Source organism: Trachymyrmex cornetzi, unplaced genomic scaffold (assembly GCF_001594075.2).
Source record: "Trachymyrmex cornetzi isolate Tcor2-1 unplaced genomic scaffold, Tcor1.1 scaffold509, whole genome shotgun sequence".
NCBI classification, from domain to species: domain Eukaryota; kingdom Metazoa; phylum Arthropoda; class Insecta; order Hymenoptera; family Formicidae; genus Trachymyrmex; species Trachymyrmex cornetzi.
The window spans coordinates 335682-347763 of record NW_017299817.1 but is presented as its reverse complement, the minus strand read 5'-3'; the positions used below and the strand labels follow the sequence as shown (position 1 = coordinate 347763).

Below are 12082 nucleotides of genomic sequence, written 5' to 3'. Positions count from 1 at the left end.
TTAACCAAGTCGTTCAAGTTGGCTATTGGCCAACTTCACCGATTATGACTTAAGATCGTTTAGAACTTTTGACTTGCGGCTTATTGTAGAAGGGCTGTAACAGACATGCGAACTTCCATAAGCGCCGACCGTATTTAATATCTCGTCGGTGTCGATGCAGACATGATTACAAATTGTATATACCCGCAGTGTAGAAAAATGGATGTTGCTATGCAGTTGATATCCACTTTCTCAGTTGGCGCTAATGCACGGCGGCATTTTGCGCCTGCGGAGTGCGGTTGGTTACAGGCAGTTACAGGATAAAGACCGGCATGATCACTCTTCAGTGCTGCTCATTCCGCTCTGGTTCAGTGCTTAGTGCTTACTGTGCTCATGTTTCTGTCTATCTGTGTCTGCTCGCGAAGTCTGAACACCGTGAACATGCGATTATGAATTAAATCACATCTCAATAAACGGCGAAAAGCGCAGTTTTCTTGGTGAACGCATAGCAAAGAAATACAATCGAGAAAAACGTGTTACGATGCTCTTGTCTATCGTTGAGTTTTTTAGTCCAGCGGCTCGCGATAGCATAGTAATGCACAAAGTGTTTCGCTTGTTGCACAGTTGCCAGGACGACTAACGTGCGTGTTGGTGGATTTGTCCGTCTGTCCCGCCGTACGTGCGTGACTGTGTGCACCGCGTACCTGCGGTGTATTATGATAAGAGACCGATCATTATTGAGAGTATTGGAACGCAGTTCTCGTGTCAATTTCACATCGTTCCGATGCCACGCAACGACGTAGTCTGAAGAAAGTCACCGCGCGCATCATGGACTATCCGGTGTTGGATCTCTTCGATCCCTCGGTAGAACCTACGAACCACGTCAACTGCGAGGAGGAACAAGATCTGCTTTGTAAGTGCTCTGTTTGTCGCGTCACGCGCGCTTCTTTCACGCGACCAAGAAGCGCGGGAGAGCCGCTTTCGGTGGAGGAGAGCACCGGAATTTCTCTGTCGCGTGTATTCACTCTACCTGCGCCTTTTTTTTACCTTCATCAGTTCCTCGTATCGCCTGTTTCTACTTTTCACGACGTTCGTTTGCTTTCGAACGTTTACGCGCGGAACACCGCCGATCCAGCCGATTGTAGAATATCAGCTGGCATCAGCTGTTTCTCCAACACGCACGAACGCGACCAAGATCGTCCTTTGTTATCTCCAAGCTTAATATAGTGATTACGAAAAATCCTTGAAGTAGTAATGACCAAATTGTTTTCTTTTTGAAAATCGATTGTTATACTTTGTTTCTACTTTGTATGTACCTTATTATAATAACGACATAAAAATGGTTATTTTTTATCTTGCAGAAAAAGAATAAGAACATAAAGAAAGAAAAACATACTTTTATTTTTTTACAATTAGTTATTGCACCAAAATTGCTCTTTTACATTAAAACATTACAAAATTTTACTGATTCAAAACATTCAAACTTATTTTTTGGAAAGTTTTCTTTGTTTTTTTAGTATATCATTGTTATAGCCAATGTGTGAGTAAATATAATCTCTACTTCAGTAAAAAAATTATTTTGGATATTTGTAGTCTGTATCCAACAATATACAATAAATTGTGTACTCTTGAAGAGCATATGTGTATTTTGTATTTTATTTTTATCATTATAGTTGCGCAGCTTATATTTAGAAGCTATATAGATAACTTCATCGCGTTTCGAAAAAGTTGTAATTTACAAAAACGTAAATTATTATTTTATATTTTGTTTATATTTAATTATTTATTTCAAATAAATTGCAAATAAAAAGAAAATTTTGTTAAAGCGTTTGAATTAGTAAGAATGGAATATCTCTGCTTTTGGGATTATGTAAAAGAAAGGTATAGTTACTTGAACTGCTCGATTCTCATTTCAGGGGACGATTGTAATTATGTCGTACCTGGAGGTGAATATGTACGTGCAACGGAGCAGTTTGGGGAGGACTTTTCCGGGGCCGAGTTTCACGAAACTAGAACATTGCTCGCCGATGGCGGGGATAGATTTGGAGTTTCCACTGTCACTTTCGACACGATCGAAGAACTTATGTGGATGGGGAATCAAGGGGTATGTTATTGATATATACTATTTATACCAAATTTTTTATTCATTATTATATCAATATTTATTATAATTTAATACAATTTGTTGTAGGGTCACGTAACATCCTACTATGGACCTGGTTTACAAAAATATACTTCTTTTCAAGTCCATACAACGCAGGAGATACGACAAATTCATACTGTAGATGAGGGTATCTTAGTGTTGTCTCAAAGTCAATTGAGATGCCAATTGCGGAGAGGCATACCTATATTTACTCATACGTATGTTCATATTTTGTACTAACATTATTATCCACGGATTTGAACAAACCTAGGTTGTTATAGGTCGGTGAATATGAACGACATGCAATGTATGTTACAAATTTCCCCAGCCAGATTACTCATGGGTGGACATCAGGATAAAATAATTGATTTTAACCTTACTAGAGGAAAAGAGACTGGATTAGTAAGAATCTATCAACTAAACTAAATGTTAAATTAATTCCGAGTATGAAATACGATGGCTTTATGGCCCGAATTTTCATTTTCTGATTGACTTGTAGTTAGGCTTAACCTGATATTTTATCTAATGGGCTTCATCTATGATGATGTTGTGGATGAAGCCCATTGAGTGAAACATCAGGTTAAGCTCAATCACAAGTTAATCAGATAATGAAAAATTAAGGCCTATGTTATATTTGTAGGTGGATGTAGATGAGAATGGTTGTGCGATATTAAGACAACATAGTAGGCTTATATGTGCTGGAAATCCTGCGGGAAGAATAGATCTCAGGGATCCAAATACATTATCAATAGAACATACTTTGGATACACACAGTGGTTCCTTAAGTGATTTCGATGTTCAAGGAAATTATCTTGTTACATGTGGATTCAGCAATAGGTGAGGCATAAGATAATCAAAAAGTTTTTAACCATCTTATATACTTAACATACATATATGTTATAAATATTTATGGATTATATTTAGTCGTCAGGGACTTACTGTTGATCGATTTTTAATGGCCTATGATTTGAGACAAATGAGAGCATTAAGTCCAGTCACAACTATGGTATATCCTCTTTTATTAAAGTTCCTACCAAGTTATTCCAGTCGGCTCGCAGTGGTATCGCCACTAGGACAAATGCAACTACTTGATACAATATATGCTAATGTACAACCTTCGGTGACGTGTTTATATCAGGTAAATTTACGCGTGTTTACAATTCAAGCAAAAAATTTAAGGTAGAAATTTTTTTAAATAGATATACATACAGAGATTGTATACAGAAATTGTAACGTATATTATTAGGTTGCTACTGGCGGTGCGACGATATTATCATTTGATGTAGCTCCTACATCTCAATGTCTTTGCTTTGGAGATTTGGCGGGCTCTATACATTTAATGTCCACCAACACCCCGGAACCTCAATTTAATACATTTTCTAGGTCAGTAATTATTTTAATCAATTTTAAAATTAATACGAATTATATAATTTTTATATATAATAATTGAAATAATTATTGACACAATATATTAAAATCTATTACAAATAATTTATGTTACTTGTATAAAATCAAGAACAGTTATAAAATGAATACAAAGATAATAAAGAATAAAATCTAGGTATATGTATATTTTTATTTTGCTTAGGCCTACGGAGTTTGCCGATCCAATTGAGACAATACCATCGATTCCTTTTGATGACGATATTACGCCGTATAGTACAATACCAATGGTATATTCAGATCAACCACTTCTGAGTGATTGGCCTGAAGAATACTTGAAAAAAGTTTATAGGTAGATATCTCCTATATCTGTTTTTGTACAACCGAGAAACAGGTAACTTGATTTTCATTCTTTCACAGGAGAATTCCACCAATAGATCCTGAAATCTTACGCACAATGAAAATGCAGGGAACAATAGGATACGCGCCAAATCCTCAGGCTTTTCGCAGAAATCAAGTGAGGAAACAATATTCTCCCACTCTATTACAATATTCTCCTCCATCTCTTCTCAAATTATCTTAAACTCCGTTCATAAATCCTTAATAATTTTTCCTATTTTTGTTTACTAAATTTTAAAATCTATTCTGCTTATGATTTGATATCAAATATTGTTTCTGTATATCATTAAATTGCTATCCAAATTGATATACATATATATATTTCAAAGGTATATTAGTATACAAATGTATTCTTTCATGATTTTGAGACTTCACTAGCAATTAAATTGACCAATTACAACAATATATTATTGACGTGAAAATTAAGGCTCAATGTGTGGCGTTTAATTTTTAGAAAAAAAAAATTTGCTATATGTGATTAAGACTGATAACCTTTCGTGATAATTATTATAACCTATAAAGAGACGCGTGATATATTTTCATAAACTAGTCCAATGTACTCTACTAATTTTACAATAATATAGCATACAAAAGAAAACAGTCTCAAAATGTATTATATATACACTGCGCGTGTAAAATATTGAAATCTCTTTACTTTTCTCGTTATTTTGTTTCATATATATAGTCAATTTACAATATATATTATACATAAGGTAAAAATATTTAAAATGTTAAAAAATATTAAAAAGTATATATATATATATATGATTGTAATTTTGAAAACTAATATGAAATTAATATCGTTACATTATTACATTAATGAAAGTACTATCAATTTTTTTTATTATAATAAATATATTTTTTGTTAGTGCCATTTACAAGAATCTGTTTATTTTTATTTGATCAGTATTTTGATACTTTGCTTATATGAAGTTCGGTAAAATTAATTTGACATACGTTAAAACAGAACAATTCTAAATGTGTTTCATATTAAATATAAATAGTTTTATTTTTTTTATATATATATTTACATCTGAATCTTATAGATCCAATATTGTCAACAATGTGCCAACAAATTTATACATATAAAAAAATAATACGTAATAAAAATACAGCATCTCCGTGCTGTAGTATATAATTGCACTGCAGTCTAAATTCTAAACATATTTTTATTATTTAAATAATATTGTTTAAATAATTAAAAATATATAAGATACATATAATTGAACAAATTTTATTATTAAATATTACATGTACAATATATTTTTTTCTTACTGTAAACATACAATACTAAAATAATTCTTTTTTTCTTTAAGAACTGCTAATAAAACATATTACCCAATTAAAAATTGGGCTCTTCAATTTAATTATGATCAGCGAAGTTGAGGCCTTATTACTTTTTTTGCATTGCAGAAAAAATACAGTAGCCTGTAAGGAAAAACGTGTGCATTGAAATATATCAATAGTATAAGTCTTAATTTTCTTTATAGTTATTTGTGTTAACATTTACAGAACGATCGACATAAAGAAGAAGAAACATGAATAAATGTTTCTAATATACTTTCCGCCAAAAGTATCCATAATTCTCTTATAGCTTATCGATCGCTCTTATCAGCGTGGTATTTTACTGCCTTCATTCTCTCAATCCGCGCAATGTGTTTGTGATTGATTGCATTTTGTCTTTTCGTTTAATGATTTCCGATGAACAATCTCGATAGGCGATTAATATATTTACATGTAAAATATGTTCCGCATGAAATGTATACTCGAAATTGTATTTGAGTGAAATAATAAAGGTTGTATGATATACAACAATATGCGTAACTTTAATATGATGCGCCGTATTATCGGTTCAGTTCCCACAACGCGCGTTCTTTAATATATAGGTATTATTTATTTTTTCACAATCCAAAAGTCTACTCTCTATCATGCACCAAACTATACAAACTATCTCGATATCTCACGTGTAACGCATGGCAAATTCCATAAGATAGAAACTATCTTGGCGAAAAATATCCGATACACGTTTTCACAGTGGAATAAAAATAAATAATACCTCTTTTGCAGATACCGTACAATCTGGAAACAGGTACGTCTTCACGACGTGGCTTAGTCGCGAAGCCTTTCGTGGGGGACTCACGGTCTAAAACAGATGACGGCACCTTTGTAGCCATACCTAAGCGTTATCGTAAAATTGAGTTGAAATACTCACGGCTTGGTTACGATGATTTCGATTTTGATCAGTACAATCGAACCAGCTTTTGCGGCCTGGAGGCTACACTTCCTAACAGTTATTGCAATGCTATGCTGCAGGTAAGCCCAAGAAAAAACTATGGTGTCCGAGGTGAGTCGGGACAACAAATAAAGTAAATCACAGATCAGACACACGTTCGTGCTTTGTAGTTGCTTTACTACTGCGAACCTGTAAGGGTAGCATTGCTCTCACATTCGTGCCAACGAGAGTTTTGTCTTTCTTGCGAATTGGGATTCTTGTTTCACATGCTGGATACATCACGGGGGTTTCCCTGCCAAGCTGCAAATTTCCTTAGGGCTTTTAGGACAGTACGGGAAGCGTCAGCTTTAGGACTTATACTGAATGATCCAGAGTCGAAGAAAAAGATCAATCTGATTGTGCTCATACAAGTATGATAATAAATAAATACAATAAATTACAACGTCCAGCGTAAAAATGCACAAATTACATTTTAATAACTTGCGTTAGAACGATTGTTCAAAATATATGTTTATTTGAAATGAAAGAAAATAGACTTTTTTGCAACTTTATTTCGCGTATAAATATTTATAAATTTACATTCTCGGAAATGCTCTTTTACCAAATGTTTAAATCTCTTAAAAATTGCATTAAAAATCGCATGACATTTAGAAATTTAATATGACATATTGACAGAAAGATTATTTATGGTTTGAATTTTGCATTAGAGCTGGAATAGATTTATTCTACATCAAATACACTACGAGATTCTGGAAACTAGGAAGCGACAGCAAAAAGAAGAGGAAGCAGCGCGACTTAAATCAGATTCCAAATATCCTCCATTTGTTTATAATGAACAGGATTTTCCTAGCATCCTTGAGGACCTCGGTTCTCGATATAGAAGTCACGATGACGAGAGAAAAAAAAAGAGGAAGCAAGAGGAGGATGGTAAATATATGTGGATCACATCGAAAGGTAAACACAATTTATGTGTAACCTTTGCACTGGGCACTTTTGTGTTTATTTTTCAATTTGTATGTGATTTATTTGATTTTTTATTTGCTTTAAAGTTGATATATCCGAAGAGCAAGAAACGACTGAGGACTATATGATTAATGTATAATTGTAATTATAATTTTTTATAACGATACAGAAACATTACTTTCATTTTAATAGGCTACCTTCCAATTTTATTATAATCTTGCATTCTTAGGATATCTCACAACTGCAACTTTCTTAATGTACGCCGATGCATATATTTTTTTAGAATGTATCTTTATTGATCTTTATTAAACCAATAAGTTATGGCGTTGCTGTTTGTTACTCCTTAAATCGCTTTTTTTTGTATGTATATTATGTATATGTTTTTATAATAAGAAGAGCAGCTAGCCCCTTTTATCCTTATTTTCCAAAAATTGCATGATTTTGCTTTCATACTTATATGTGTGTATATATCGATATTAATTACATTTTTTTAATTCCTTGATTCTATTATAATAATAATTATACATATGTACAATTATTATAAAATCTTGGAATTTAAAAAATATGTGATTAATATCGGTGCGTTAAAGGTATCAATATGATAATATGTAACACTGAGGTGTTAAATTATCTAATTATATTTTAAAGAACAACCAAAATTATCTTAACAATATCTAGTTTGCATTGCTTAGTTAAAAAATCAAGAGGGCGATTATGTCGAACTTTCTAAATTCGACATAATATTTTGAATAAACTGAAACATTAAAATTATTAAAACGATGCGAAATTACAAGCGCATATGTATCACGCTACTGTTACAAAATCGTTACACATATTTTTTTAGTGAAAATATTTATACTCAATTCTAATGATATCGTTAATAATATTCATTTATTTTATCTTTAAATGCATTATTACGAGTAGACAAGACCACCAAAAAATCCGCCGAAGAGAGTGAAGTGCGAGATGATGAAACAGAGATCAGTCGTCTATTTGGATCTGAACAAATGCACATACATCGCTGTCTCAAATGTGGGCAAGAAGCTACAAAACATTCTATCATGTTACTTTGTAACTTAGTTTATCCGGAAATAATTAATCCTTGTAAGCTATTGTCAAGCAATATGTGTCCAATGCTTTGGCTGGACAGAAAGTCTGAGTTTAGCGTGTAAATTGAAAACTTTGGCTGTACATATTAAATCATTCGAATATTTTAAAGCAAATAGATATAAGATAAAGTATAAGTGTAGTCTAATAATTGATACATATTTACAGATAAATTTTTACATTTTTTCAAATATTTACAAAATTCCATAAAGATTGTGATACAACGTTCAAAATATAATTTTCAATATCCTACACGCTCATTTGATTTTTTGTACAACCTTAGCTTAATGCGCACATCCATACTTGCGGCTGAACACAAGATTTACCTTTTGTAGCTGAAGAGGTACCGTTCACAAATGTTCTTGCCCGCAGTTTAAGACCTGAAAAAATTACACCCGCATGGTGTGACAATTGTCAGAAATTTACACCTACTCTCCAGTCTCGACAATTGACTAAACTACCTCAAATACTGGCTCTAAATTGTGGCTTAGATACTCAGCAGGTACTTACAACATCAGATTAGATGTACAATTGTAGCGTGCGCAGAATCAAAGAACGAAAATCGTGTATTACGCTTCATTCATTTCATGAGAACGAATTATTACAGGACAAAGCGTTTTGGCAAAATCAAATGGACATCGTGGTGCAAAACGTGTTGACGGGAAAAGAGAGCAGTCCCAACTCGAGTCCTGTGCCTGTTACTGCGAAGCCCTGTCGATATGGCAACAATTGCACGCGAACTGGATGTCGATTCAGGCACGTTGGACGCGACTCAGGTACATAAATACTTTGATGTAGTGATTAAATACATCACTTTGAATTAACGTTAACCATATTTTATTGTGCAGAAACAGAAAAATTATTAACGCCGTCCTCCACACCATCTACCTCGTCGACAGCGCCCGTTACATCGCCTCCTAGTCATTTATATTACTTGCATTCATGGATACCCCACAACATAGAAATCTCCATTGAAGAAAACGGAGAGATGACAGTTAAAAAAATCAGCGAACCAAGAAACGAATTGAATGATATGTTCATACAGACAAGCATGATGGAGAACGGTCAAGATGACAAAACAGTACAAGTGATTTCTGAGAACTCTAGGAATAACGGTGAGGAAAATATTGAAAATTGTTTAGCATCGAAGATTGGAAATTGCAGTATAACAGAAGATGACGAAGCTGTGAAAAGTACAAATCTGGAGATCTCTTATAATACTCAAAGGATACAGTATGGTCTCAGTGCTGTCGTCTGTTATATCGACGATAAAAATAACGAGGAACGAAGAAATATTGTAGCACTATTACGAGTTGGACCAAATTATCATGAACGATCGGCAGGCAATGCCGTATCGCAATGGTACATTTTTAATGATTTCTGGTAAGTTTTTTCCGTTTAGGAAACGAAAGTTGTCCTTTAACATCATTTATTATCGACGTGATACTTTAACATCATTTATCATTGACGTGATACTTGTTACAGTATACAACCAGTGACTCCTCAGGAAGCGGTATGGTTTAATCTCGATTGGAAAGTGCCGTGTGTACTTCATTATACAGCGATACCTGCTCCTGAACCAACACAGTTCGTCAGTCCTCTTACGTACGATGTTTTTGGAGAAGATAAATGTATTGCTCGCAGTGGTGGAACTAGAGGAATTACATTTACTCCTCTAGCATCAGATGAAATGCCTAAGAAAGGTAGATTCCTCTGTCGTAATAATCTCTTTGTATTTTCGCTCTTTATATGAAATAGAAAGGAAGAAAGAAAATTATTGTATACTTTAAATGTGGCTCGTCCTGTATCCTTTTTAGTGTGCTCAAATTATTGTAATTGCAGGAGAGTTGGTAGGCATCGATGCAGAATTCGTTACCTTAAATCAGGAAGAATCCGAGCTTCGAAGTGACGGAAAGATGTCGACTATAAAACCGAGCCATATGTCGGTCGCGCGAATCACCTGTATACGCGGGTATGTTTTATGAACTGTTATGTAAACAGTAATGCTTCATAAATGGAGAGATTTTAATCTGATTAGATAAAAAATGCGCTTAATATGACAATATTCGAGTTATTTTAAATCTATTTATAGTATTTTCTTATTTTTAATTAGTAGACAAGGTCCTTTGGAGGGTACACCATTTATAGACGATTATATAAGCACTCAGGAACAGGTGGTCGACTATTTAACAAAATTCAGTGGAATCCAACCGGGTGATTTAGATGCGAATTTTAGTAGCAAACATCTCACAACTCTGAAATCGACGTACCAAAAGTTGAGGTTCTTAGTGGACAATGGTATAATTTTTGTCGGGCACGGCCTGAAAAACGATTTTAGGTAAAATACTACTTAATATCTACGATGGTGGTCAGCAATATTTTTTTTTTAATGTGTGAACTCTTTGCAGGGTAATAAATTTGGTAGTGCCGCCGGAACAAATAGTAGATACAGTTTTGTTGTTTCACTTACCTCATCATCGTATGGTGTCGTTACGTTTCTTGACCTGGCACTTTTTGGGTAAAAACATTCAGTCTGAAACTCATGATTCAACCGAAGATGCGCGAGCAGCTTTAGAATTGTATCGCAAGTACAAAGAACTAGAAAGTTGTGGTACATTGACAGAAACATTGAAAGAACTTTATGAAGTGGGCAGCCAATTACAATGGAAAGTAAGAATGAAAATTCTTAGATTTTACATTACTAAATGTCATGTCTATGGCCGGTATTCATAGTCGGTTCGTATTTCAAGACCGTCTTAAGACGCTGCGGCTCTCTGATTGATTCGTGATGATACCTCAAGACAGAACTTAAAATATTTTGAATATAAGAACTGACTATGAATACTGGCTTATAAGTCTCGTTACATTTATTTCTTTAAACATTATTTGATTTTAGGTTCCCGATAGCTGATATGAGGATATATACAATGATATAGATAATGAAATCAATAGCGATAATGACGATTAGACGATACGGATATTCATTATCATTGTTCAAAAGGTATTCAGTAAGCGTTATTCGCATTCATCGCAGTATCGTATAATCCAGTGTTAAAGATGGATTTGCCTATTCATCATTTACATAAAACAGATTTATTCAACGTACACGTAATATTATTAGATGGAATTTTTCGAGATTTCATTTCGCAACATTATGAAGTTAAAAGAATTGCAGATTGGAAAACATTGATATTCATTTAGGTGTTAATTTCGGTCATTGTTGCATGTCCTATATCGAAAATGTATACATATACATTTTATTCAATGACACTACGTCAAATCAACATATTTTTTAATACTGGTAAAGCTGATTGATCGTGAATAGCCCGTTGAAAGAATTGAAAGAGAAAATTGTTGATCATGATTTTAAATAGAAATTAAGCATAATACGAATTTGTATATATTGTTTGATAACATATTGGTGTTTTGAGGAGCAGTAACGATTTCGCACTGCCCGAATATAATATTCACAAACAGATGGTACGAAATACAAAATATAAAATAAAATGATAGTAAATAATAATTTATTTAAAGTAAATAATTATAATTTATTTAAAGTAAATAATTATAATTTATTCGATAGTAAATAATTATAATTTATTCGAAAGGGCAAATTGAGTGTACTAAAAATGTAAAGAAATTAAAATGAAAACAAATTTCTGAGAAAATTGCAATTGAAGTTGGGAATCCGATTAGCTGTAAGCTAAGTACTAGAACCTTAGATTGGCAAACAAGAAAGCAGTGTGGCTGAAATTACTAATATACATACATACACACATATATATGAACGTTGTATGACGTCTTTACTTAAAAGACTAACAAAAATTTATTAAATTTATAAAATATAAAATAATTGTAAAATATATATTACCTAA

The 12082-nt window shown here is 33.2% G+C and overlaps 2 protein-coding genes across 6 annotated transcripts in view; one reads left to right on the top strand and one right to left on the bottom strand.

Annotated features, from left to right (window-relative positions):
- LOC108765664 (tubulin delta chain) overlaps window positions 1-258 on the bottom strand; it is a 6019-nt gene extending 5761 nt beyond the window's left edge. Inside the window, exon 1 of the mRNA XM_018514482.1 lies at window positions 184-258. The gene's annotated coding sequence lies outside the window, so the exon portion shown is untranslated. The remainder of the gene's footprint in view (window positions 1-183) is intronic.
- A 95-nt stretch (window positions 259-353) lies between these two features.
- Window positions 354-11714, top strand: PAN2 (PAN2-PAN3 deadenylation complex catalytic subunit PAN2). Of its 5 annotated transcripts, XM_018514467.1 has the most exons (21): window positions 808-892; window positions 1896-2083; window positions 2171-2340; window positions 2404-2524; window positions 2763-2959; window positions 3047-3260; window positions 3369-3505; window positions 3711-3857; window positions 3926-4022; window positions 5972-6217; window positions 6308-6547; window positions 6845-7091; window positions 8025-8204; window positions 8543-8709; window positions 8815-8983; window positions 9056-9590; window positions 9693-9910; window positions 10050-10179; window positions 10300-10545; window positions 10616-10877; window positions 11104-11714. In XM_018514467.1, the coding sequence occupies exons 1-21, from the start codon at window positions 808-810 to the stop codon at window positions 11116-11118; spliced, it is 4011 nt and encodes a 1336-aa protein (XP_018369969.1). In that variant the 3' UTR covers window positions 11119-11714. The 5 variants fall into 5 exon arrangements, with proteins under 5 accessions (XP_018369970.1, XP_018369966.1, XP_018369969.1 ...); XM_018514468.1 differs by having other exon boundaries at window positions 354-892; window positions 6845-7064; window positions 10324-10545; window positions 10616-11714; XM_018514464.1 differs by having other exon boundaries at window positions 354-892; window positions 10616-11714.
- The last annotated feature ends 368 nt before the right edge of the window (window positions 11715-12082 follow it).